The sequence below is a fragment of the Haliotis rufescens genome, unplaced genomic scaffold (genome assembly GCF_023055435.1).
Source record: "Haliotis rufescens isolate VD_foot unplaced genomic scaffold, xgHalRufe1.0.p SCAF_35, whole genome shotgun sequence".
NCBI lineage: Eukaryota > Metazoa > Mollusca > Gastropoda > Lepetellida > Haliotidae > Haliotis > Haliotis rufescens.
Genome location: NW_025964057.1, coordinates 3,225,634 through 3,253,238, shown reverse-complemented (window position 1 = coordinate 3,253,238; position 27,605 = coordinate 3,225,634). Strand labels below are relative to the sequence as shown.

The window sequence follows — 27,605 nt, the reverse complement described above, 5'->3', positions numbered from 1 at the left end:
CAGATTTGGGCCAAGCCCAGACAATTAGTCCCCACATGTAAAACAACGTCAATCGTCGGAGCAGCGTTGGGCCCGGCCCAGAAAAGTAGTCCCCACATGTAAAACAAAGTCAATCGTTGGAGCAGATTTGGGCCAAGCCCAGACAAGTAGTCCCCACATGTAAAACAAAGTCAATCGTTGGAGCAGATTTGGGCCCAGCCCAGAAAAGTAGTCCCCACATGTAAAACAAAGTCAATCGTTGGAGCAGATTTGGGCCAAGCCCAGACAAGTAGTCCCCACATGTAAAACAAAGTCAATCGTTGGAGCAGATTTGGGCCCAGCCCAGAAAAGTAGTCCCCACATGTAAAACAAAGTCAATCGTTGGAGCAGATTTGGGCCAAGCCCAGACAAGTAGTCCCCACATGTAAAACAAAGTCAATCGTTGGAGCAGATTTGGGCCCAGTCCAGACAAGTAGTCCCCACATGTAAAACAAAGTCAATCGTTGGAGCAGATTTGGGCCAAGCCCAGACAAGTAGTCCCCACATGTAAAACAAAGTCAATCGTTGGAGCAGATTTGGGCCCAGCCCAGAAAAGTAGTCCCCACATGTAAAACAAAGTCAATCGTCGGAGCAGCGTTGGGCCCAGTCCAGACAAGTAGTCCCCACATGTAAAACAACAACATCTTTTCATTCGTGTAGCGTGCGTGATAAGGCCACTCATACGACTATAATTATATAGTGTATATACCCCATACAGGACCTTATGTACAGCATCTTATGTACAGAGTTGTACAAATGTATCTACCACTTGTACACACGTGTACAAATGTACCTATCTTATTACAGGAATGTACAAATGTACCTACCCCCCTGTAGATGCTGATTTTGATCTTGGCTGACAGACCGAGGTTGGTGTTGATGTCTTGGTCCCCCACCAGTTTGTCGGAGGTGATCTTCCCCTTCATGGTGTGGTAGTCCATCAACTTCTCCATGGCTAGAGGCTGCGTCCGCAACGCCGCCAGATACTCCGACGGCAGCTCTACCACACCGACAGTGAATATCATGATTAAATTGGACTCAAAGCCCTAATCAAATTTTGTTAGTTTGCTGTTTCACGATGCACTCAGAATATTCCAGTTATGTGACGGCAGTCTGTAAATAATCGAATCTGGACCAGAAAATTCAGTGATTGACGCCATGAGCATCGATTTACGCAACTGGGATACGATGACATGCATCAATCAAGTCGGCAAGCCTGACCACTCGATCCCGTTAGTCGCCTCTTAGGACAAGCATGGGTTGCAGAAGACCAATTCTAAAGCACACTGACATTGAATACGATGATTAAATTGGACTCGAATCAGCTAATCGGGAAAGCGGATCAAATAATTTATTTTATGTAATTGATGTTTATACTTCATGTAGGAAGAGTACAAGTGAGTGAGTGAATGGTGTTTGCGCCACATTCGGAAGCAACCAGATTTATCATTGTGGGCATTAGATAACAGCGTTCTGGTCAGGTGAACGAGTGGTTGATAACAAGAGCGCTTATCTACGCTAGTTTGACAGACAATCAGCATGGTCACACATCGTAACCACTTGATCCTTGACCCGTGAAGATTCCGGGGTAGAATAGGTCTTCAGCAACCCTTGCTTGCCGTAAAAGGCGACTATGCTTGTCGTAAAAGGCGATTAACGGGATCGGGTGGTCAGGCTCGCTGACTTGGTTGATACATGTCATCGATCCAAATTGCGTGGATCGATGCTCATGATGTCAATCACTGGATTGTCTGGTCCAGACTCGATTATTTACAGACCGCCGTCATATAGCTTGAATATTGCTGAGTGCGGCGTTAAACAACAAACAACAAACACACTCGATCCTCATTTTGTGCGGGTCTTACGTCCAACAAGGGGTACTGGGGATATATTGAAGTATAACAGTTGAAGCAAGTATCATAATAATTTTAATAATGATAATAATAATAAAAAAATTTAATAAAATAGACTAAAATAGAAAATAGAATTGACGTAAATGCACTGAAATAAAATGTCGATGACCACCCCAACCCTCCACCCCCCTTCCCAATAATAAAAATTAAATGTCAAAAGGGGTCAATTCCAATCGCATTAAAGTCAGGTCTTAGTTCTTGCTGCCGTTAAACAAAGATCTGAGGATATCCCACGTCGTTCTGGCGTGACCCGTAATGGGATGTCTTCAGATCTTTGTTTAGAGGTAGCGAGAACTAATATCTGATTTTATTTAGATTGGATCAGTTCACGCCCTCAGGCGTGCCCTTGAATGTAATATGTGTTCCGGTCCAGTGCCTCACTCTTAAAGGCGCTGTCCGTGGGCGCCAGCAGGGTCACCTCCTTCTTGCCCGTCAGTCGGTCCGTGACCTTGGCCTGATTCGCCAGGTCCATCAGCGTGTTCAGCTTCAACTCCCTCGCAACCTCAGCCACCTCCTTCACTGCAACATCGACAACGGAGACAATGATGTATACATCACAGGAAGAGAATCATAGAGAAGTTGTCAGGAGTAAATTGTAGTTTCCCGACTCCAAGGAGAGATTAATTTAAAGAAGCTTCCCTATTCCTGGCAAAGATTTAAGAAGTTTCCCGATTCCTGGCAAAGATTTAAGAAGTTTCCCGATTCCTGGCAAAGATTTAAGAAGTTTCCCTATATCTGGCAAAGATTAAAGAAATTTCCCAATTCCTGGCAAAGATTTAAGAAGTTTCCCGACTCCTGGCAAAGATTTAAGAAGTTTCCCGATTCCTAACAAAGATTTAAGAAGTTTCCCGATTCCTGGCAAAGATTTAAGAAGTTTCCCAATTCCTGGCAAAGATTTAAGAAGTTTCCCGATTTTTTGCAAAGATTTAAGAAGTTTCCCGACTCCTGGCAAAGATTTAAGAAGTTTCCCGATTCCTGGCAAAGATTTAAGAAGTTTCCCGATTCCTGGCAAAGATTTAAGAAGTTTCCCAATTCCTGGCAAAGATTTAAGAAGTTTCCCGATTTTTTGCAAAGATTTCAGAAGTTTCCCGATTCCTGGCAAAGATTTAAGAAGTTTCCCGATTCCAAGCAAAGATTTAAGAAGTTTCCCGATTCCTGGCAAAGATTTAAGAAGTTTCCCGATTCCTGGCAAAGATTTAAGAGAAACTTGATTGTAACGTGCAGTTCCTTAAGTTTTAGTGTGTGGTTTTTACCACTGAAACCCGTTTTAGTAGGCTAGTATTTTCTCGCGTGCTTTATTTTGTTTCACCTTACACCTATTCATAAATGCCATTTAATTTCATTTTGGAAAATGATTTCATTACGAGTATTTATTGTTTTCAACATATTTTGTCACTACACTGTGTCCACAGACGGATCGTATCCAATGTGTACGGACAAGGCATGTTGGTTAACGCGCCATCACGTGGTTGGTGTTGCTATGGAAACCTCGGAAAGTCCTTTGCTACATGACATGGGGATAACAAGCCAGTATTTGTAGATGTGATATACCCTCATAAACAGCCCCTTGTTCGGTTCAGCGTAACCCATGATACAGGCGATCCGTTTGGGGAATATTTGTTCCGTTTCTTGAAGAGAACTTGATAAACTCGGCATTTTATTTTTAAAACATTATCAAACAGCAGTAAAGTTTCCATGCTTCTTAAACTCAAGGCCTCGGCATTTTAAGGGAGTTGGCATGTTTTGATAGTGGTCTCTACCCAAGTCGCCGTCCAACCCAGCCTGGTGTAGGTTATAGAGGATTGGAGATGGAGTGCCGATAAGCTTCTCTTAAATGGAAACAGCTTTCTTATTGTTGACGTAAAGCGTTGAATTAATTTTTTATTTTATTTCAGCTTTGATATGACCCTTGGGATTAATTACTGTCAAATTATGTGGTGTTTAATAATTGGATTGCAAGTATCTTCAAAGTTACGCACGCCTATGTTGATTGAGTCTTGATTATGGGATTGTGTGGGGACATATTTAATTCGTTCGCTATATGAGATCAAATGGGTTTATCAGCTAATTCGAACGCTGTACCGCCCATACTGAGGCCACGTGGCATTGCAGGAAGTAGTCCGCCGTGCTGCCCACGGGGATGTATTGTCATAGAGGGTGTTGGTGGCATTGCGCCACGTGTGACGAACAGGAGCCAGTTCATTCACTCCCAGGCAGGGATATGCTCTATATACTGCCCCAAGCATGATGACATGGAGTACGAGCCTTGTCTGCATTTAGAGAGTGAGTGAGTGAGTTGGGTTTAACGCCGCTTTTAACAGTATTCCAATTATATCGCGGCGTGTCAGCTTGATGTGGGAGGAAAGCCCGAAGTGAAGCAGGCTCAGACGTTTACCACTTCGGTGAAACCCACGAGCACGGGCATGGTGCTGACAAACCTAGAAACATAATCGGGGCGAACCGGGATTCGAACCCACAATCATAGGTTCCTGGCGTGCCTAAGGGACGCAACTCTGAACAGCGAATCGCGGCGCTTTGGAGAACTGGGCCACCCGTGCCCCCGTCTGCAATTAGGGGCAAACACGGTGCAGAGGCACAGAATTAAAACAAATTGAATTTAGAAGCACAGCAGGAGAAGAGGTTGAGCAGAGCAGATGTAAAGCAAACACGAAGCAGAGAAAATACAGAGGTGAAAATGAGGAAGAGTGAAGCGACAAGGGCGCAAAGCAGAGCCAGTGACCATAAAATAGAGGGTCTGGGTGATGGTATCTGGCCGAGCCATCACACAAGCAAAGGAAAGGTACGGGTAAAGCAAAACAGAGTAACAGTATAGATAAGCAGCGCAAAGAAATGCTGACGTACATCAAGGCCATTCGAAAGTTAAGCACACAGAGGTGGGCCAGGGGCAGAACAGACAGAAAGAAAGTAAAGCAATTCAGAGCATAGCAATGAAGATACAAAGCAGAGGTAGAGAAGATATCAATGCAAGGCCAGTAAATCTATAACGCAGAAGCAAGGAAGAGGCAACGCAAACGTAAGTGTAAGCAATACAGAGGGAAAGCAGAGCTATGGAGAAGCAGAGCAGAGCAAAGAAAAGCAAGGCAGGGCAGGGCAGGGCAGGGCAGGGCAAAGCAGGGCAGGGCAAAGCAGGGCAGGGCAGGGCAGGGCAGGGCAGGGCAGGGCAAAGCAGGGCAGGGCAAAGCAGGGCAGGGCAGGGCAGAGCAGGGCAGGGCAGGGCAGGGCAGAGCAGGGCAGGGCAAAGCAGGGCAGGGCAGGGCAGAGCAGGGCAGGGCAAAGCAGGGCAGGGCAGAGCAGGGCAGGGCAGGGCAGGGCAGGGCAGGCTAGGGCAGGGCAAGGCAGGGCAGGGCAGGGCAGGGCAAAGCAGGGCAGGGCAGGGCAGAGGAAAGCAAAGCAGGGCAGGGCAAAGAAGAGCAGGGCAGGGCAGGGCAGGGCAGGGCAGGGCAGGGCAGAGCAGAGCAGAGCAGAGCAGAGAGGAGCAAAGCAAAGCAAAGCAAAGACGCAGCAGAGGCAGCATCACATTGACACAAGCACAAAATAAAAAACACAACACAAAATAATGTTCCGCAATAAATTGTGGTGATCACAAAAGAGAACACTGATTCGCAAATCGGACAAGACAATATCAGCACACAAAACAAAGTACACAGAGCGCTAAGTGCAATGATTCATGGAAAGCTAAAAATGCGAATTGAAAGTTAAAAGTGACGTGAACCTGCCACCTCGCCTTCCGACGGTTTCTCCCCTACTGGTTTCACCCACCTGACTGTGGTATGATGACCTTGTCCACGCCGTGCAGTACGCCGTTGCTGGCTGAGATGTCACCGTCCACGACTTTAGCACCGCCGAAGTAGACGCCATCCCGCTTGCACTTCATCATCATCATGGAGCCGTCGAGTGACTTGACGCCCATAGCGATGACCACGGCGTCCTTGCAGTTGACGCCCTTAATGACGTGTTTCTCCAACACCTCTGGCAACAAGGGGGAGAAGGGGGGTCATTGTTAATATTGAGTGCGTATGGTGTTATGCCGCTTTTACCAATATTCTAGCAATATCACATCAGGTGACACCATAACTGGGCTTCACACGTAATGCCCATGTCGGGAATCGAACCCTAGCATTCGGGTTACCGCGCGAACACTTTAACCACTAGTCTACCCCATGGTTCTTGTTATTGATGGAAATCTCCATGAAACGAGGAAACATATTCACAAATTCGTTAATTTCGTATATTATGTACTTTGTGACGAAACACCAAATATCTTAATGTTAAGATTTACTGTTCATTGATACCATACCTACCACAGTCCAGACAGATAAAAAACCCACAGGAGATCAAATCAGAGGAACTTCCTCATCAACAAATCAAGGGGGGGGGGGGGGGGGGGGGGGGGGCTTTTTAATTCATAGTATACAATTTCTCGAAAACGAATGTAAACGGGTAGTTCTCAATGGGTGTAATAAAAGCCGCGCTTTTACGCGGATACTTACAATCCTGTGGTTTCTTAGCACCCTGGCATCTTCTTTCAGAAGTGTGTACTTTCGGGAAGTGGTATTTGTTTCATGAAGGTTTTCTTTTGTTCAGACCGGAATGTACGAAACAGGGAAATTTACAACCCTTCGGCTGACAACGGGTCTTGTTGCCACCATTACGAATGAAGTGAGGCTGATTCGTTTCAGAAAGCCGACATATAATATGTTTAAATCAAGAAATACTTCAATTTGATTGAGCGAGCTAAAATATCTGATTTTGATGAAATTGAAATGATCCCAAAGACATTGATGCCCGACTGAGTCCAGATCTACGTCCCACCAACCTATCCACCACCCCTGTACGCTTCGTGACCTACTTCTAGCCGTGTCGGTGTCGGTGAGGATGGAGTCCAGCAGTTCGCTGGGGAGCCTGGCGAAGGCCTTGTTGTTGGGGGCCAGGACGGTGTACTCGACGTCCTGACGACGCAGGTCGTTCGCCATCTCCGACGTGAACAACGCAAGCTGGAACTGGGAGTAGTCATCGTCGCTGAAGATCTTCTCGGCCAGGGTACCCTCCGTCTCCAGCGGCTTGAGGACCTGGCGGGGGATCAGTGAGTGAGTGAGTGAGTGAGTGAGTGAGTGAGTGAGTGAGCGAGTGAGTGAGACGCAAGTCGGTATACTAGTATATTAATTGCAGCACCTCGGGCCGCCGTACCAAGAGGAACATATACTCGTACCCTACTATTAACTGTGACCCGTGAAGATTCCGGGGTAGAATAGGTCTTCAGTAACCCATGCTTGCCGTAAAAGGCGACTATGCTTGTCGTTAAAGGCGACTAACGATTCGGGTGGTCAGGCACGCTGACTTGGTTGATACATGTCATCGATCCTAATTGCGTGGATCGATGCTCATGATATTAATCACTGGATTGTCTGGTCCAGACTCGATTATTTACAGACCGCCGTCATATAGCCGGAATATTGCTGAGTGCGGTGTTAAACAACAAACAAACAAACAAACAAAACTATTAACTGTCCACATGCGCTCTCAAACAACATGTCTTCATGCTGACAAGGAATGTGAGAATCTACCCCGACAGGTGGCGCTTTACATGCCTGTACACGTAAGTTAGAACCGCGATCCGATAAGTAGAAGGGGTGGGGGGGGTGTATTCGTTTCACTTCTTATTCAGCAATATTCCGGCCACATAATGACGGTCTGTGTATGTTATCGTATCGTATCTGGACCAGACAAACCAGTGATTGATAGTATGAACAACGTCCCACCCCGATTGGTACGATGACAAGCATAATAAAATGAAAGGGTGTGTGCTGAAATCTGATTGCTTGAAAAACGTTCAGCTCATTCTAAAAAACAAACGTGGTGGTGTCAGGGAAGAACAAGACGTCAGCCATTGTTTGTGATTATCAATAACAGTGAGAAGCCTCACATGATTCTCAAGGAGCACTGAGGTCTTGCTACAGTTGGAGGATGCTGGAATGTATTCATGTGATCCAGTGTCAGTTGCAGCACGTCGGTACACAATCAGTCCATACAATATTAACCGTCGGCGGCTTTGATATCACCACGAGCCATATTGGTATATCCCTTACACCAGCAAGCAAGCATGATAAGACGAATCGTTTATGTCCTAAATAAAGATGGTGAAATCAATATAAACCTCGTGGTGTCTTATCTACGTATCCTGACTTTTTTATACCAGGGTATTCTTGTTTTCTCATAAAAACACAAACAATATGGTTGTTCTCGACGATTTCTACTCAGAAAGGGAGGTAACTCTCGGTGTTATGCCCTGGCACTGGATTATCGAAACGATCTCCTGAAGGCCTACGATTATCGTAAAGCTATCATGCATTGTCGTAACCAATTTTAGAAACTTTCGTTGCCTTAAGATGTCGTAAGAATGTCGTTAGAATGACATAAATCTTAAGATAGCTTCATACCTGTCTCAGGTTTCTACCTCATCTTCATCCAAGATGGCGGCTTATTTAGGCTTTCCATATGTTTGATGATCAAGTGTTAAGAAACCCAAGAAAACATTTATTAATTTCCCAGACAGAACTCGTTGTCTCGATACGCTGGACGAAATGAAGCTTTTCTCACGCTATGGAAAGCACAACCGGGCTAAATTTTATTTACTGAACTGTCATCATTTTTCACTTATCGATAATTATGTACAAATCAGTTGGGTGACAACAATATCTCCCTGTGATATGATCTTTTTTGTTTGTTTGTTTGTTGTTAAGGCCATATTCAGCAATATTCCAGCTATATGACGGCGGTCTGTAAATAATCGAGTCTAGACCAGACAACCCAGTGACTGACATCATGAGCATCGATCCACGTAATTGGAATACGATGACATGTACAACCAAGTCTGACCACCCGATCCCTATAGACGCATCTTACGACAAGCATAGTCGCCTTTTTTACGGGAAGCAGGGGTTAGTAAAGACATATTCTAACAAGGATCTTCGCGGGTCTTTGATATCAACTACCCTGTACAGACTTATCAATAACGTCATCCATCGTGGCTCTCGAGACCCGCCTTCTGTGTAGGTCAAAGTAGACAGACATTCAGACAACGCTGTACATAATAAAAACATACATCCAATAGACGTTCATATATAAAAATCACAATACACACCACTCATATAAGTACCAGGCACGCCAACAGCCGTTTCAGGTCTGCTAAAAGTTTGATCAAAACTAAATCACTATGAAACTAACGTTGCCAATGTCAGATAAATAACACTGTTTCACTAGTCATTCAAACCCTGAAACAAATTAATATATCAAATACAGCCCAAACAAGTCTATAATATTTAGCAAATCTAGATAACTCAAAATAAAGAGTCTCGGGGCTCCTTTTTTTATATTTCATAATTGTTATTCAACAACTGTTTTTATCCGTAAAATATGTTCATATCAGAGGCTACATGTTAGTTCGCTGTTTCACACAAAAAAGTTGATTTGGCTCAGTGTGTGCAAGAGGCCGGGTTTTGATCATCATCCAAGATGAAAATTCGCAAATGTATACAATGTAGTTCCGTACATCTCTGAAGAAAATAATCTGGTCAAGCTGTCTTCCTCGTGTTTAAAATATTTTAAGAACTACTCCCTGAGAACTTATAACATGGAATGTTTCAGACATTTAGACTTGAAAATGTAACACATGTACGCCCAATGTTTATCCGGGCCGCCTAAGTACGCCTGCTAGACAGGACACCCCGCCTCTCGGACAGATACAGTTTGGAAAGTCTGTGTAGGGAACATACCATGATCGTTTATCCAGACATGCATGTCAATCCGGACGATTTCACAGGAACGGATTAACGAGGTGTATATGCTGTACACACGTCCCTTAGACCAAGCCGTTGTTTACTCACGAGTATACGCATGCAGCAATCAGCTTTGTGTAAATCCTTTCAGGACCCGTGAAGATCCGGGGTACAATAGGTCTTCAGCAACCCATGCTTGCCGTAAAAAGCGAATGCTTGTCGTAAGAGGCGACTAACGGGATCGGGTGGTCAGGCTCGCTGACAGGGATGATGCATGTCATCGATATCAACTGCGTGGATTGATGCTCATGAATGATATCAATGACTGGATTGTCTGGTCCAGGCTCGATTATTTACAGACCGTCGTCATATAGCTGGAATATTGCTGAGTGCGGCGTTAAACATCAAACAAACCAAACCAAACCTTTCAAGACTGATTCTCCGATATATCATGTAACCGTCTCTAGAAGTATAAGACCGCCTCCGTGGTCTAGTGGCAGAACGTCCCCCAGGAGAGCGGAAGGCCCGGGGTTCGATTCCCGACCGCGTCGTACAAAAGACGTTTAAAGATGGTACTTGTTACCCTGTCTTGCTCCCTGTATTAAGGGGCTACATAAAGGACTACTCGGCTCGGAGTATACTGTGTCAGAGTGGGGTATTTATGTTAAACTGCGGCATGGTAGCTCAGTGGGCTAGCACTATTAAATCGGCCTTAGTCCGGACAAGTACAAGCAGCCACACACACACCTGCATGTAAGTCGCTATACCTCACCTTGAAGTACGAAGCTACATGTGAGAGGGCTTCGCCGTATGATCAGAAATGCATTATGGCGCCAAATCAACTATTTAAAACAACGTCATTGTTTCGTCTGGGCTTCTGGCAAACATATCAAAGTTGGTCACGATTGTATATGAGATCCAACCTCAGAATAGAAAATAAATAATCCGTGATACATGCATGTGTAACGATGTGATCCCGTTCTATAAACTATCTCCAACTATGTTTGTGTTTAACATTCTTGTGCTTATGATAATGAGGAACGGGATACCAGTGTCGTCACCGAGACGGCGTTGTACATGCAGAGGGTCAGGTATGTGGTAGAGTGTTCATTGTAGCGCGATATGACGCATTTCTATTCCACGGTAAAAAAGAAAAACATCACATTATATTTTTGTTGCATTTTGTTTTTTGCTGAAGGGCTATGGTAATTAGACATTCTTGTTGAAACGTTAGTAGCATAATGCTGAGGTCGTCCGAGTGCAATGGCCGCCATAGTGGACGTGCACGGATTCAATTTTTTCAGTTGTTTTAGTTGGGGATTATTTTTATCTCATCATCATCGGTGGCCTTTGCGTGTGCGTGTTCTCAGCGTCATTGGTTGATTATGTTTTGGTTATTATCTCCCTATACATCATAGAGCACGTGTTTCACGCTGTAGTCGTGTTCCGGTGACTGGCGATGTTGACGGATGTCCATATGCCTCTCAGTGTAACATGTAAGATATAACATGGATGTGAAGTGCTACTATGCTACTCTCATTTACAGCGCAGATATTGACAGCCGCCAAGTTTGGTAGACGGGATGAAAACGTAAATTATATTTATAAACAATAACGTCAGTGGCTTTTGGAACTTCTTTAACGTTTCGTTTCTACCCATGTAACGCAAGTGCTGAGTAGTTTGAATTTCAGTAAATGCAACTCAGCATATCAACAAACTGTGTCCCTCTAAAACCAACTTTCACAATTGCATTCACAACAGTTAAACTTAAGCGGGAAAAGATGCGTCGCTAAACTTGAAAGTACTTTTACCATTCTGACTGACTCATCGCGTGCCTTGATTGCCATCATGTTAGAAGACCATTTCTGGATTACCACTCGTGTATAACGTCTCCCGGTGTTCCAGGAGTATATGTCTTGACCTGCGCCATGTTTCATTGTCTCCGGCGGCCACAGACGTAAAGCCTGGCACCAGCCATGATCTTAAAGCACTTACACACAGTGTTGTTGTTTTCTTTCACCTTCAAAGATGTCTTCATTAAGCACAACTACGGACCGAACATGTCGGTCAAGATATAAATTTGTCGGAGATGATTTTAGCCCTGCTACAGTGTAGGTCCCGCACATCAATATATAGCCCTGTGGGGGCCCGGGAGAGAATGTGTCCCAAAAGGCGACTACATTGGAACCGGTGGAGATTCCGCGTTAGAACTGGTCTCCCGCAACCTAGGTTGGTCAAAAGAGGCGACTAAATGGATCGGGTGGTCCGGCTCGGCGTGGAACATTGCTCATAATAACAATCAATGGATTGTCTGGTCCAGAATCAAATATTACATGCAGCCGTCATATAGCCGGACAATTGCTAAGTGCGGCGCTAAACAACATACACACACTCTTGATATATGAGACCTTTGATCGGCGTGCTCCTGCCCTGACTTACCCCATCGATGACATGGACTATCCCATTGGTGGCAAGTTCATCTGGTCTCTCTATACGGGCGCAGTTCACTGTTGTCACCTGGGGTAAGATAGGTACTTGTAGTATATTACTCCACTGAATACACATGTCAGCAGCTAACGAAACCCATTATAAAAAGGTCTTGCTATGCATGAATCTATATAGACGTAATGGCGTAGTTGTCCCCCGCCGTGATATTGCTGGAATATTGCTAAAAGCGGCGTAAAACCATACTCACTTACTCACTCTTAGATTAACTTACTGTGAGGAGAATACATCATATAACGTGGAACTGGTCAGTTGCAATCAATTACAGGCTGATAGAGCTGAGAAGGGGTGGGTATAGGCTGGTAGAGTGGAGAAGGGGTGGGTATAGGCTGATAGAGCTGAGAAGGGGTGGGTATAGGCTGATAGAGCTGAGAAGGGGTGGGTTTAGGCTGATAGAGCTGAGAAGGGGTGGGTATAGGCTGATAGAGCTGAGAAGGGGTGGGTATAGGCTGGTCGAGAGGAGAAGGGGTGGGTATAGGCTGGTCGAGAGGAGAAGGGGCGGGTATAGGCTGGTAGAGTGGAGAAGGGGCGGGTATAGGCTGGTAGAGTGGAGAAGGGGCGGGTATAGGCTGGTCGAGAGGAGAAGGGGCGGGTATAGGCTGGTAGAGCTGAGAAGGGGTGGGTATAGGCTGGTAGAGTGGAGAAGGGGTGGGTATAGGCTGGTAGAGTGGAGAAGGGGTGGGTATAGGCTGGTAGAGTGGAGAAGGGGTGGGTATAGGCTGGTAGAGCTGAGAAGGGGTGGGTATAGGCTGGTCGAGAGGAGAAGGGGTGGGTATAGGCTGATAGAGATGAGAAGGAGTGGGTATAGGCTGATAGAGATGAGAAGGGGTGGGTATAGGCTGATAGAGCTGAGAAGGGGTGGGTATAGGCTGATAGAGCTGAGAAGGGGCGGGTATAGGCTGGTAGAGCTGAGAAGGGGTGGGTGTAGGCTGATAGAGCTGAGAAGGGGTGGGTATAGGCTGATAGAGCTGAGAAAGGGTGCGTTTAGGCTGGTAGAGCTGAGAAGGGGTGGGTATAGGCTGGTAGAGCTGAGAAGGGGTGGGTATAGGCTGGTAGAGCTGAGAAAGGGTGCGTTTAGGCTGGTGGAGCTGAGAAATGAATGCGTATAGGCTGGTGGAGCTGAGAAGGGAATGGAAGATGGAATCGAATAGGGTGATTTTATCAAATATGTGCTCTGGGGTCTGTAAGAGAGTCTACAGAGAGATCGGTATGGTGCTGACAACCCAAGGATCATAATCTGGCAGAACATGGACCAAAGACAGGATGTTGTGCGACTATCAGATTTCGGCCACCAGCATTGGAAAGTCTTACCCCAAAAGCATATTTGTTGATTCTGATTTTTTCATCTTTGTACAGAGTGCTGTGTTCATAGTCCCCGCGACGCATGTCGCCGATGTTGATGCGGCCGGGCACGACGTGGTACAACAGCGTCGACTCGTCGGCAGAGTTCTTCGGCACCAGACTTTGTCTGTGAATGATACAACACAACTCAACAACCTAACAGACCGTTTTAGACGTCAACAGACGTCGATGACGGCCATTTAAAAAACCCCCGCAAAGTCTTCATACAATATCCAAACATGAACTGCACCCGCTGAGAAACCTGGTATAGGGTACATGACATTGCCTCATCAATTGAGCGAATGTACTTTTACGCCGTTTTCCGCAACATTCCATATATCGCGATGGGGACGTCAACCACTGGAACAGCCCTTACCCCTCAGAATCAAAGGCTGTTGTGATCTATGCTGTGTTTAAAGAACTATTTTATACATTATTCCCCAGACTACCGATGATGATCACAGTTACGGAATCATGTATCCAAGGTACATACTGGAACCATTTGATCACTGAGACCTGTTGAGACTCACTTGGCATCCTGCGGTGCCTCCCTGAACGCCCTGTTGTTGGGGACGAACACGGTATAAGCACCCCCAGTAGACAGCTGGTCGAGCATGTTCGCCTGCCGCGCGTAGTTGTTGAATTCCCTCTGGCCCAGACTGTGGACCGTTTTGACTATATCCTGGACTGGACTCACTGAAAACAGTATACAATCACCGCTACACAACGAGAACAATTAAAACTACACAATGAGAATAATCACAGCTACACAACGAAAATAACCACAGCTACACAACGAGAATAATCACAGCTACACAATGAGAACAATCAAAGCTACACATCGAGAACAATCACAGCTTTACAACGACAACAATCACAGCTACACAATGAGAATAATCACAGCTACACGAGAACAATCACAGCTACACAACGACAACAGTCACAGCTACACAATGAGGACAATCACACCTTCACAACAATCAAAGTTACACGTCCGAAATTACAATCACAGCTACACGCAGAGGACAATCACAGCTACATAGTAATCACAGCTACACACAGAGGACAATCACAGCTACACACAGAGGACAATCACAGCTACACACAGAGGACAATCACAGCTACACGCAGAGGACAGTCACAGCTACATAGCAATCACAGCTACAACTAGAACTACTATGCTGATCGTCAGGACTATCCGGCACACAGATCCATAGAACTTGAGCTAACTCTACAGCTAGGAATAGATTAAAATTGATTCAGTTACACATTATCTACCATATAAACCTAACGTCACAAACTGTTTGCGTGACGTTCTGTTGTGAAAGAGACGAAGAGGACGAGGGTTATCTTCAAAGTATATTCATCTTCTTGAGTTACATACGCAAGTATACACAGTTTAATCATTTAGATAAAACAGCCAAGCTCGCAGTAACCTTGCAGTCTCAGACACGTGAAGATCCGGGGTAGAATAGGTCTTCAGCAACACATGCTTGCCGTAAAGGGCGACTATGCTTGTCGTAAGAGGCGACTAACGGGATCGGGTGGTCAGGCTCGCTGACTTGGTTGATGCATGTCATCGTATCCCAACTGCGTGGACTGATGCTCATGGTGTCAATCACTGGATTGTCTGGTCCACCAGAGTCAGAGGCAGGGACTAGACGGAAAGTGAGTGAGTGAGTGGGTGAGTTTGGTTTAACGCCGCTTTTAACAGTATTCCAGTTAAATCACGGCGTGTCAGCTTAATGTGGGAGGAAAGCCCGAAGTGATGCAGGTCTCAAACGTTTACCACCTTGAAACATAAGGGGCCAATCGGGAATCGAACTCACAATCAAAGGTTTCTGGTGTGCACAAGGGACGCAACTCTTCACAGCTAATTGCTGCGCCTTAGGCGACTGGGCCCCTGACCCGCCTTGGAGGAAAGAGCACATGTTAGTGCATTACGAAAAACACTCCCTCCTAGAGGGGGCGGTCGGGTAGCCTGGTGGTTAAAGCGAACCCGGGTTCGATTCCCAACATGGGCACAATGTGTGAAGCCCATTTCTGGTGTCCCCCGATGTGGTTTTGCTGGAATATTGCTAAAAGCGGTATAAAACCATACTCATTAACTCACCCTCAAAGAGGAAACGCATATGCAGTTTTCAAGAGCTTCATTCTACAACTTTTACAAGGCTTTAAAAGCGATACGTTGAACACGTGAGTTTGGAAGACTACAAAGTGAAAAATAGTTCATTGAACGTTAACGGGGAAGCCTTTGCTTGTAACGTCACTGTCTCAAGCGTGGCGGTTGTAAATCCTAGTACCACCATTGAACCATATCGTGTCTCTCTGCCTGAATCTCACATCACACCTCCTGCCCATGGAACCAAGAAGCCCGTGGATGACACCGTTTGGAATGGCAGCCCATTCTTCCTGAAACGTTTGGCGTATTTGCTGCAAATTCTGTGACCCGGTGTTGTTGAGGTAAACGTCTGACGAGCTCATCCCGTAGGTGCTCAGTTAGGTTGAGATGACGTTGGGGTATAATAACGCCAACGGAGGGCCTTCTTGCTCGGATCCCGGCATCTGGTAAACGGTTACGGACAATCTGAGCAGATATGAGATGTAAACCAGTGTACGTTGCCGTGTCTTGTGTCGAAGGTGAAGGACCCGGATGTTGCCATCCTGGCCTGCTTTGGTGTTGCGGGTTCTCCCTGATCTCTTGTGGTGCCGAGTTGCCGATATCGTGGTGCCGAGTTACCGATATCGTCCTCGGAGTCGGGACAGTATGCTCTGGGCAACGTTGAACTATTTTGCTACTGATGTTTGCGATTCACCAGCTTTATGTCTACCAATGCCTCCACTTCTCGCATTGACACGTGAAGATCCTTGCTAGAATATGTCTTCAGCAACCCATGCTTGCCGTAAGAGGAGACTAACGGGATCGGGTGGTCAGGCTCGCTGATGGATGCTCATGTTGTCAATCACTCGATTGTCTGGTCCAGACTCAATTATTTCCAAGTAACTGGAATATTGCTGAGTGCGGCGTTAAACAACAAACAAACAAACAAAACTTCTCGCATTATTGTTGAGATGATGATTTTCAAAATGAACTTCGTTAACTGAATGATTTGTGCAAACGACATGTGCCGATGAAACCCGAGACAAATTCCATGAGTTGTTCTCAGTTTCCAAAGAAAAAGAATCATGCAAATGTCAAAGGTCAATAATATTAACTCTAAGACAAAGACACTTTATCAGTAAAAAGAACATATAGACTTTATTTTCGCGTAACAGTTCAACAGTTAACATACTGTCACCAGTTACACCCATAGGCGTTTCAATTTTAGACAGACAGTGTATTTTTAAAGGCCATCAGACCCATTGTACAAAATGGTTTACACATACTTTTTCAGAGAGTTATTTCTTAAGGGAAGATACACATGGGATTTATCTTACTGTGATGATATAATTCAGGAACCTGGCAAAGATTAACATGATATTACCATTTGTTGACTGACATAATCTTTGTAATGATATTATAATTATCATTTAGGGTTTGGGAAATTTTCGCTCACTTTCGCACAAATGGTATATAACATGTGTTCAGTTACATTACATTGTTTGTAGTTTGATCATTACAATTTACTAAACCTCTATGAACCAACAGGAGACCAAGGTGCCGCTGTACAAAAACAACCTAACACTACGACTGTCGTAAATCTGTGTTAAGGTATGGGAGTTACGATCACCTTGGCGCTAAGATCGCTTTGTACAACGGCACCCAAGGGTGTTATGAAGGTGTGAGCAGTCGTTTATAATCACAAATGTTTATACTTAAAAGATAATGTTCACAAGTTAAATTAAATTTATGAGACTTATTAAATGTAAGTGATGTGGTATCTTGCGATTCATGCCAATCTTGAAATGCGCAATCATAAACTCTTTCACAAAATTTATAAATAAATAGGGTATCATCCACGTGTGCAAACCAGACGAGGCCGAAGCCATAAAGATATAAATGTTTCAAGTTACATAAAGTTGCCCAATGAGGGCGTTTTCTATCGGCCGTTAACAATAACATTTTGTAACATTTACATATCATATGCGTTAATAGTTTCTATAATTTCACCATTATAAAACCATTTTTCATATTTTGATAATGGACCTCCAATTTTTGAAGACAATAATTTTCCTTTTTTTAAAATATTAATTCCTATACCCCCCAATAGCTGTAGTTCAGCGACACTGTCAAGGACCAAGTCATCAGCGAACAACACTGCTGTAATATTTAACATTTCCCCAGCCATGATATTACCGTCATCAAACTTATTTTCTAATGATATGACAAGTTCATTCATAAATAAAGAAAACAATACAGGACTCAGGATGCAGCCTTGTCTGCCTCCACAGCGGTCAAAATATTCAGTCAACCGATGACCATAATGATCAGTTACTGTTGCTTTACATACTTTTCATAATGTTGAAACAAATTCCACGGATACATTTTGTCAAAAGAATATACATCAACTTGCACACTGAGTGAGTGAGTGAGGTTTTACGCTGCTTTTGGCAATATTCAAGCAATATCACGGCGGGCTTCACCCATAGTACCCATGTGGGGAATCGAACCCGGGTCTTCGGCGTGACGAGCGAATGCTTTAACCACTAGGCTCCAAAACTTGTAATGAAAAAACGTTTCTTTTTCGGAGTGTTTATATCGTAGATGTTTGCGTGTACACATAAAATATTGAACGACAGAGTCATCCAAGACCAGATGTTATCCAATAACCATCAACAGTCTCCAAGAAGGTATGACGTCATCTCCCGCATGTGCCTGACCGATGTTCACGTCTTTGAAATGTAAACCGATATAAGTAAAACACATAAATACCTCACCACAAGCCAAGTACCGACCACATAGGTTACAATGTACATCCGTATATGTATACAGCATCAGGGCAGGCCGACCTTCCCACTAGTATACACGTGATCGACTTCAAATAACTGGTGTGTAATTTATGCTATTATTACATAGGTTCAATGTCCTGTTATCAGAACTCTTGGCAGTTGTCGACCAAACATCAAGACGATTCCGTTACCTGAGAGTCACCGCCCCCCGCGGAGTGTTTACATGTATGTCAGCTGAGTATGTATTTATTATATACTTCAGTTTTCTGAAGTTGAGAAAAGTTATACTTTCACTGCAGTGATCATAACACTTTGACGGAACTATTGTCATACAAGAGTTACTTCCCCTTTAATTGTCTCCCTTGTCGTAAGTGACTAGCCCGTACACAAACTGTTGACGTTCTTTTTACGTTAGTTCCACATTGACAAGGCAAAATAATGACGGATGGTCATTTATGGAGTTAATATCACTTCCGGCCGTTTATTCTTCTCTCGAAAATATTTCGTCATAAACTGTAAATCTCTCATTTGACTCTTAAATCGAGACTGTTTCGTAAAGCGCCATGTTTGTTACTTGACCAGCGTGTATTTCCAGCTTCTCTCAGCGGTCTCCTAGTATACAAGAATATTTTTAGTTGAAGTTGATTTTATATAAAATCATGTCGAAATGTATGATAAAGAATTATCGTGATCCTCAATATTTTTTGATATTTTTATTTATAATTTTTAAGATTTTGCAAACACGAAACTACTTTTTAAGTCGCAAATACAAGGGGTGGTGAACTGCCTCTGTGTGTCAGGTAGGGAGAATTTACGTTTCAAGGTTTTACATTTGTAATGAACCAGTTCAATTTTCCGGTAGACAACGGAACAAAAAGTATATAACAAATAGGATATTCTATGTGTCTCGTGAAATATCATGTTTCTCTCATCTCATGACAGAGGAAAAGGTGATATTTTCACTCGTGGCTGTTTCACGAGACACATGAAATATCGTCTATATATCACCTCTACCGTGATGGCACAGATATGTGGACATTGTCTATATCTGCCTTGTGGACAATATATACATTAACTCATATATTGCAGAAAGTCAAGATAAGACATATTGTCATTTTATTCGATTCACTGAGAAAATGAGTGAACGGGTCGCTTTACAGAAACCAAATAATACATGTGTACCGTATAATGTCCCATCAATCCCTTTTATCAGGTCAAGTTTACAATGTCTGAAGTCTTCATCGACGCAACCCCTGCAAACTCACCCCTCCCTTTTGAAGCGCTTCCCCAACTGTGCATAACCCCTTAGTCTGTCATACAGACCCTGAAACAAATACATGATCCAATACAGCCCACGGAGGTCTGTACTGTTTGGCAAGTCTAGATTACTGCAGTATCTGAAAATGAAGAAAGTCTCTGGCCTCCTTCATATCATATTTTATAACTATAATTCAACAACTGTTTTTTCTGTAAAATATGTTCATTTCAGAGACTAGATGTTAGTTAAACAACCCCTCTGACTAGCTTTCCCAAGGCGCTTTCCATCTTTTACCCCTCAGAAGACATTCCCCTGCTGTACTCACCCCTCTGAAGACATTCCCCTGCTGTACTCACCCTCTGAAGCTATTCCTCCCGCTGTACTCACCCCTTTGAAGCAATTCTCTCCCGATGTAGATTTTTACACTTTTACTAAGCTGGATAGCAGAGTAAGAATCTACATCGAAGCCTTGCTAAATGCAATAAACCAGAAGTTGCTATCTATAAAGATATATGTATTCTTGTTTACTCACCAACTTCTAGAATGCCAATCAATCAGCATCCCCTCGATGTACTTACCCCCCGTGCAGCCTTTCTCCCCCCTGATCTTGTGGTATCCGGAACAGCAATGGAAATTAACAAACCTGAAACAGTAACGTGAACTACGTGAGTTTAAATAACCCAGGTTTGGAGAGTATTTCATTTTCTATGTGTGAGTGAAGGTTGTTTTAAGTCAGCTTTATCACGTATGTCTGTCAATGGTTGAGTCTGGGCCAGGGAAACCATTGGTTGTTAGCATGGACACCGTCAGGGGTCGGTGACACCCACTCAGATAGGACTAGATGACCACCTAAGCCTCGTCAATCGCTGCTAATGACAAGTGTAGTGCATGGAGGACCAGGACCGCCCGGGAATCCCCATAGGAGGTTTACAGGGCTTGTTGTTGGTGGGGTCGATTCTGAGACTCGAACCAATACTTTTATCGGATCTTAACAACTAAGGGACGTAACTCTGCACAGCAATGCACCGTCATCATACGGATATAGATTTCTTGGCAACTGTTTAAAATAAAACCTTTAAGGTAAATTGTTATGTTTATATTTTACGGCTTTTAGAATGTTTAAAGACTGGCTGTGGGTCGGTACACTTTGGGTGGAAGCTGTTGACAGCACGTTGAGCGTGTGCAGTGCTGATTGTGAAGGGCATGCACGGGTCTGCGCGGAGGAGATTAGTGGAGGGACACCGTGACATATTGTCAATGATTTCCTTGTCGTCTTATTTACCCATAACATAAACCTATGTTTTTTTGTCAGACAATAAATGTTTAGAAATATAAATTCACCCAAAAAATGTTTCTTCCCAAATAGCTGTCACTGGCCGAAAATAACGATTACCTATCTATAGTGATAAATCCTCTGCATTTGACTAACACGTGGGAAATATCAACGTATCTAAGACAAATTCACCCGTGAACTGAAAGAACGAGTAAATTCACCCGTCAATGATTGTAAAGGCAATAAAACAATATGTTGATGCTTGAAACAGTCTTACAAGAAAGGCGCAGGTTGAGTTTCCCTTTGGGATGACGGCTAGTTAGAATCTATCAACACAGTAGGGTACTGTAGAAGTCATTAGCCGGTTGCAGTAACGTAATCACAGTTTAATCTCAACCTTTGCCTACCAGAAGTATATCAGTCTCTCGGTCTAAGCGTGCGCGAGAGAAAACAATTGGCAGGGCACTTGCAATCACTGAACGGAGGCACGTGACAGACTAGGCTCCCGTCTGTGATCCATCGTGTGCGTTGCATATCAGCTGGAGAGCCAGTTTAAGCACGTGTGCCATTGCACAACGTGAGATATGGCCGCTGTTCATGATTCGGGGCCAGGCTATAGGCAGGTGTCAGAACAGTGAGAGGATTCCTCAGTAAGACCAAGTCAACACAAAGGGCGGATGCAGAATGGGTGTTATTCTATTCTCATAGTCGTTAAACAGGAGCAAATAATATCTCTACTCCAGCCGCCAGTCTAGGAATGGCCGGCTCGGTGGTTCACGTGCGGAGTATTCCAGTGTGAGAGGCGGCATTTCACATATTTGGTTAACTTGTGCAGTATTTCACACATATTTGCAAGAAGAAAGAATATTTTGGCAATTCAATTATGTTAGCTGCATTTGCCATAAATAGATCATACGTCGGCTGAAATGTAACCTAACATGTGGCCATGTACTTTTAAGGTTCAATATCCCCCGCCTCGAAGTGGAAGGGAGGTATAGAAATGGGTGCTTAGACTGAAAATGGTGGTAGAGCTCCTTTCCGGAGCAGATCTTGAAAACCTTACAATATTTCTTCACCAAACTTGGCACATAGATAGGTCTAGTGGTAAACTGGTAGTTTTGGAGTTTCCATAGCAACCGGACATGTCATTGGCGGGGAAAAGAGTATTACATGCTTGTTGCGATTTAAAGTGTAGTTTAACACATATGAGTGCCTTTCCCTCTGTATCACTGTGTACGTACGTGGGACGCTCGCATATCATCCTCATGGCCTTGCCTCCGAAACAGCTGGTGAAGTACTTGTTCCCGGTCCCATAGGCCTGCTGGACTACACACACGTTGGGCCTGCGGGGAAAACATGCGTTAATACAACAGTCGCGTATTGAATATAGTATACATTTGTACAACGCCGTAGAGAGTGTTTGTTTGTTTATTTGTTTGTGTTTAACGCCGCACTCGGCAATATTCCAGCTATATATCTGTCAATAATCGAGTCTGGACCAGACAATCCAGTGATTGATCTCATGAGCCAGACCACCCGATCCCGTGAGTCGCCTCTTAAGACAAGCATGGGTTGCTGGAGACCGAGTCTAACCCGGATGTTCTCGGATCCTGTAGAGGGTGTAACTTATGTGGAAGCCAGTACTAAAGTGAAGCAGGCTGTCGACCTTAACCACTTGAGCCTATGGTGCTGAATAACCAGGGATCATAATCAGGGTGAAACTGGGATTCAAAGCCAAGATCAGCGGATCCTGACACCATATCATGACGTAACGATTTGCAGCGCATTGGACGACGGGGCCACCCGTTAAGCTGTATGACATAACTAAAGAGCCTCGAACGCCACGACATATTGGCTTGGTGGTATCTCCAACCACTGGGGGCGGTCGGGTAGCCTAGTGGTTAAAGCGTTCGCTCGTCACGCCGAAGACCCGGGTTCGATTCCCGAGATGGGCACAATGTGTGAAGCCCATTTCTGTCCCCCGCCGTGATATTGCTGGAATATTGCTAAAAGCGGCATAAAACCATATTCACTCACTCCAACCACTGTCTCCCTGCCACACTCAGATTAATGCATTAATGGTTACACGACATGATGTTACGGTAAATAGTTCGCTGTAGTGTCGGTTTCATGTTGTACTGCCGTGAAATGTATCGGCTCTAATTAACCACACAAAACAAAGCAGCGGGTACGAGATTCCAGCGTAGCCACCTGTGAACAAACTCCAGGCAGTTGGCGGTGATGACGGTCAGGTTTATTTACACATGTATCTAACTGATAGAAAACATGTGCTACCGACGGAAACAATAAACCCTAACACAACAGCGGAGGGGAGGGACGGGAGGATACCGCCTCCCCCTCTAACCTGACGCTACAGAGGCTGGATGGGCACCAGGCCGTGGGATGTAGCGGAGAGGGGATGCTAGCTAGAGGAAGAGGCTCTTGATGAATGAGGAAGGTTTTATATCAGAATTAAGTCCTGTTCAGGTAATTTGTTAGCAGTGCTGGAAAAGCCGATGCACTGTGAGAACTGTCATGCAGAGGGGGGTGCTTTCCCTCATTTGAAGATAATGGCTGTAACATTTCCCCCAAACGCAGCGTAATGTGGAAAGGTTACATCTTATTGTGAGTGCAGGGTAGATTTAAAGTATCTCCTCACTTGAGTGAGCGTTGTTATACGCCGTTTCTATCAATATTCCAGCACTATCACAGTGGGGGAAACCAGAAATGGGCTTGACACGCTTCATTTGAGTGAGTGAGTGAGTTTGGGTTAGCCATATTCCAGCAATATCACGGAGGGGGACACCCCAAAAACGGGCGGGGAGGTCAGGCGAGTGGGAGAAAGAATGTCTCATACTGCAGCATTAGCAGCCAATTTTGATTTTAACATTCAAACAATGTTTGGTTGTTCACCTTTAAATTAAACTGTTTGGTAAACACGTAAAGACCGCCTGCATGTCAATTTCTACAAATTGCTTCGCCAAATGTCTGGGGTTACGTAATTTGCAGGTAATTGGTCTTTGTGTGGGTATGTTGGTATGTTAGCCTGTTCTCCCTCCGCCAGGGCCTAAATGTCAACGCTCTCATCACACATCGACGATACGTGAGAATGTCACGCTACCCCCATCTCCCTCCCTCACGCCACCACCCCGGGGATGGCACACACAGACGGGTTGTCTCGAGTCGAATATCTCAATAATGTCAGTCGGAAAACCTCGACAGGATGCGGAAGTACTACACCTGTGCATCCTCCGATAATACAATTTGCCATTTAACTCCAGAAACTGCTGACTGTGCAAATATGCGCTTTGATATTCGAGATCTCAGTTAGAACCTCTATGATCCAAACCGAGCAGTGGTTGCCTTTAGCGCTAATGTATTTCTAGGAACAATACTATATTATTTGTTTGTTGTTTAACGCCGCACTCTACTCAGCAATATTGTCCAGCTATATGACGGCGGTCTGTAAATAATCGAGCCTGGACCAGACAATCAAGTGATTGACATCATGAGCATCGATCTACGCAATTAAGATACGATGACATGCATCAAACAAGTCAGAGAGCCTGACCACCTGATCCTCTTACGACAAGCATGGTCGCTTTTTACGGCAAGCATGGGTTGCTGAAGACCTATTCTATCCCAGACCTTCACGGGTGATATCTCTGAAACCGTGTTCTTGTTCGTTTAATGTTCATATACATGACCTGATGTACAAAAGCGTGTCACGGTATCTGTAGCTCGACTCGAGGGTACCCGGTATCTTTGGATCGACCCGTGAGTACCCGACATTAATAGAGGTACCCGGTATCTTTGCATCGACCGGTGAATATCTCTGGAGGGGTACATGGTACCTGGTATCTATGGAGGGATACATGGTACCTGGTATCTATGGAGGGATACATGGTACCGAATATGTATGGCGAGGTACAGGGTACCTGGTATCTATGGAGGGTACATGGTATGTGTTATCTATGGAGGATACATGGTACCTGGCATCTATAGCGAGGTACATAGTACCTGATATATAGTGAGGGTACAGAGTACCTAATATGTATGGCGAGGTACAGGATACCTGGTATCTATGGAGGGACCCAGGATGCACCTACCCTTCAGCGTATTTCTTGAGGTATGCCGGTACAGGGTACCCGGTAGTATGGAGGGACCCAGGATGCACCTACCCTTCAGCGTATCTCTTGAGGTATGCCGGTACAGGGTACCCGGTAGTATGGAGGGACCCAGGACGCACCTACCCTTCAGCGTATCTCTTGAGGTATGCCGGTACAGGGTACCCGGTAGTATGGAGGGACCCAGGATGCACCTACCCTTCAGCCTATCTCTTGAGGTATGCCGGTACAGGGTACCCGGTAGTATGGAGGGACCTAGGATGCACCTACCCTTCAGCGTATCTCTTGAGGTATGCCGGCAGTCGATGTCTTGCTCCGTTCACCAAACTCAGCACCCCAAGGATGACGTATACCAGGTGCTTCATCCTCTCGAAAACAGCCCTGAAACAACAACCGTGGTCACTGTCACCCAGGTAATGAACACGTTGACACCGACTGATTCTTTTCTGCATGGCTTGTGTGATCACATGACGGGCAGAACCATGTCGTGGGCCCCATCAATGCCTGTAGATTGGGTTCGTCGCAAGATTTCAATTGTTTTGTTTGGTGTGGTTTGCTAGTCGGCGGTGGGAAGCCTATTGTTTTAAGTATTCGCTTGTCATGGAGAAGATTTTTATTCCCGACAATGGTACATTGTGTCGGGGGCATTATTTGCGTTCCCTATCGTGATATTGCGAGACTGGAGTTATTTAAAAAACGGCTTTTATCACACTTACTCACAATCGCAAAAAAAAATCAGCAAACGGCATGACTCGCAGCAGGGCAACTGATGGGCTGCCACGGAACCAGTGCTACAGGCGTACATACCTGATCAACAAACACGTCACTAAATACCCACCTCACCTGGTTCAGACCCTGCACAATAGACACAGCATTACCCACTGGGACGCCATGCCCTTCTTCATCGTTTCAAGGTCAGATGACGTCTTTGCCCTCGGGCAAGATGGGGCCCCAAAATGGGGATTTAATAAGTCGGATACCTTGATAAATAAAACAGTGATGTGCGTGTCTCTGGCCCTCCATTGATAAAGTGACGCAGTTTTATCTGGAAACACTGGACATGGTTGTCACGTCAGGTTCACTGAGAACATGATTGGTTGTGTCGTTTGTATTCATCCACCAGTGTGTTTTGATCGTTACAAAGGTTGGGCCCCTGGCGCATGTTAAGCTCGGTGTCTGTACTGGCCGGTGACGCATTAATTTCGTGAATTACAGAATATACACACCGATTGTAACCGTATTGGTTATGGTGGATGCGTGAGTGAGAGATTTTCGCTGTGATTTTCGCCATGACAGAGATGAACATTGCTGGAAATCAGCGCCCAACTCTCTGCTCCTTGTGAACACCTGACACCTGCATCACTTGGGGCTTTCCTCCCACACCACGATGACACGCCGTGATATAACTGGAATATTGCTCACAGCGGCGTTACACTCACTTGCTAACCCGCTCGCTCACTCACTCACTCAACTAGAAATATACCAATAATGTTTAAACTACCGAGAAAAGTAAACATTAAATAAAAGTTTGCGGCGTTTCAGCGACTGTTTACAGCCTAGTAACGATTTGATAAGTTTGTATTGTTTGTGTCACACCCAATGACACACAGGCGGTACAGCAGTATCAGGTGAGGTGAAATGGGGTTTATCCACTGGACCACACAGGGATACAGGAGTATCAGATGAGGTGCGGTGGGATGAAATGGGGTTTATCCACTAGATCACACAGGCGCTACAGCAGTATCAGCAATGGATAGCACATCATCGGCGTATAATAATTTTATGCTGTTTAATAATTTATGGTTCACAGAGTTTCTGTTTGCCATTAGGTTTGGGAAAGTCGAAATAAGAATGAGAATAATTTAAGATAAATTTTCTTTATTTTCACATAAAGTTGATCGGGTCGATGGGTTTCGTGCTCTAAAACCACGTGTAACACCAAGTCACGGTACACATTCATGATATGTTAATTAAAGACGACAATGCCTTAGAAGTATTCGTTCGTATCTTTGTCATAAGAAAGAGAACTCGCCCTTGGATAATATAACCAACAAGAACCTACACCGACAAATCACTGTTAGATCAGGTCTTGATCATCATCTCAACCTCGTTGTTTTTAATCATGTCTCCATACGAACAAAGAATACACGTGTTGATTTACTCAAGTAGGGATGGTTTATTGTTCTAATCAGCAGGATAAGATTCGCAGCATTCCTGAGGTTGGAAGAAAACCGCCCGTTCTTGGGTCACCCTCCTCATCAGAGCCCCCGCGAACATCAAGATCACTACACCGCTACTGAAATCCAAATAAACCTTGCGGCAGAGATATATTGGGTCTCTAAACCCTGGCAGGGATCAACGCCGATTTCAGGTTCTGGCGCATGCCGAGGTGTCTGATTTTGGCGGGAACAGGTATGACACCATTTCCCGCAATTATTATCCATCATGGGTGCAAGGCTGACGAGTGATGCGGCAGAAGCTCCT

The 27,605-nt window shown here is 44.7% G+C and overlaps 1 protein-coding gene across 1 annotated transcript in view; it reads right to left on the bottom strand.

Moving 5' to 3' along the window:
* The window catches only part of LOC124134448 (transforming growth factor-beta-induced protein ig-h3-like), a 70,699-nt gene that overhangs the window by 9,288 nt on the left and 33,806 nt on the right, over positions 1–27,605 (bottom strand). Inside the window, exons 2-11 of the mRNA XM_046499265.2 lie at positions 25,392–25,502; positions 22,236–22,337; positions 20,300–20,364; positions 14,104–14,269; positions 13,544–13,700; positions 12,167–12,244; positions 6,802–7,021; positions 5,712–5,921; positions 2,313–2,450; positions 846–1,018 (exon numbers count right to left, since the gene is read on the bottom strand). Of these exons, the coding sequence (XP_046355221.1) occupies positions 846–1,018; positions 2,313–2,450; positions 5,712–5,921; positions 6,802–7,021; positions 12,167–12,244; positions 13,544–13,700; positions 14,104–14,269; positions 20,300–20,364; positions 22,236–22,337; positions 25,392–25,486 (1,404 nt within the window). The 5' untranslated portion in view covers positions 25,487–25,502. The remainder of the gene's footprint in view (positions 1–845; positions 1,019–2,312; positions 2,451–5,711; positions 5,922–6,801; positions 7,022–12,166; positions 12,245–13,543; positions 13,701–14,103; positions 14,270–20,299; positions 20,365–22,235; positions 22,338–25,391; positions 25,503–27,605) is intronic.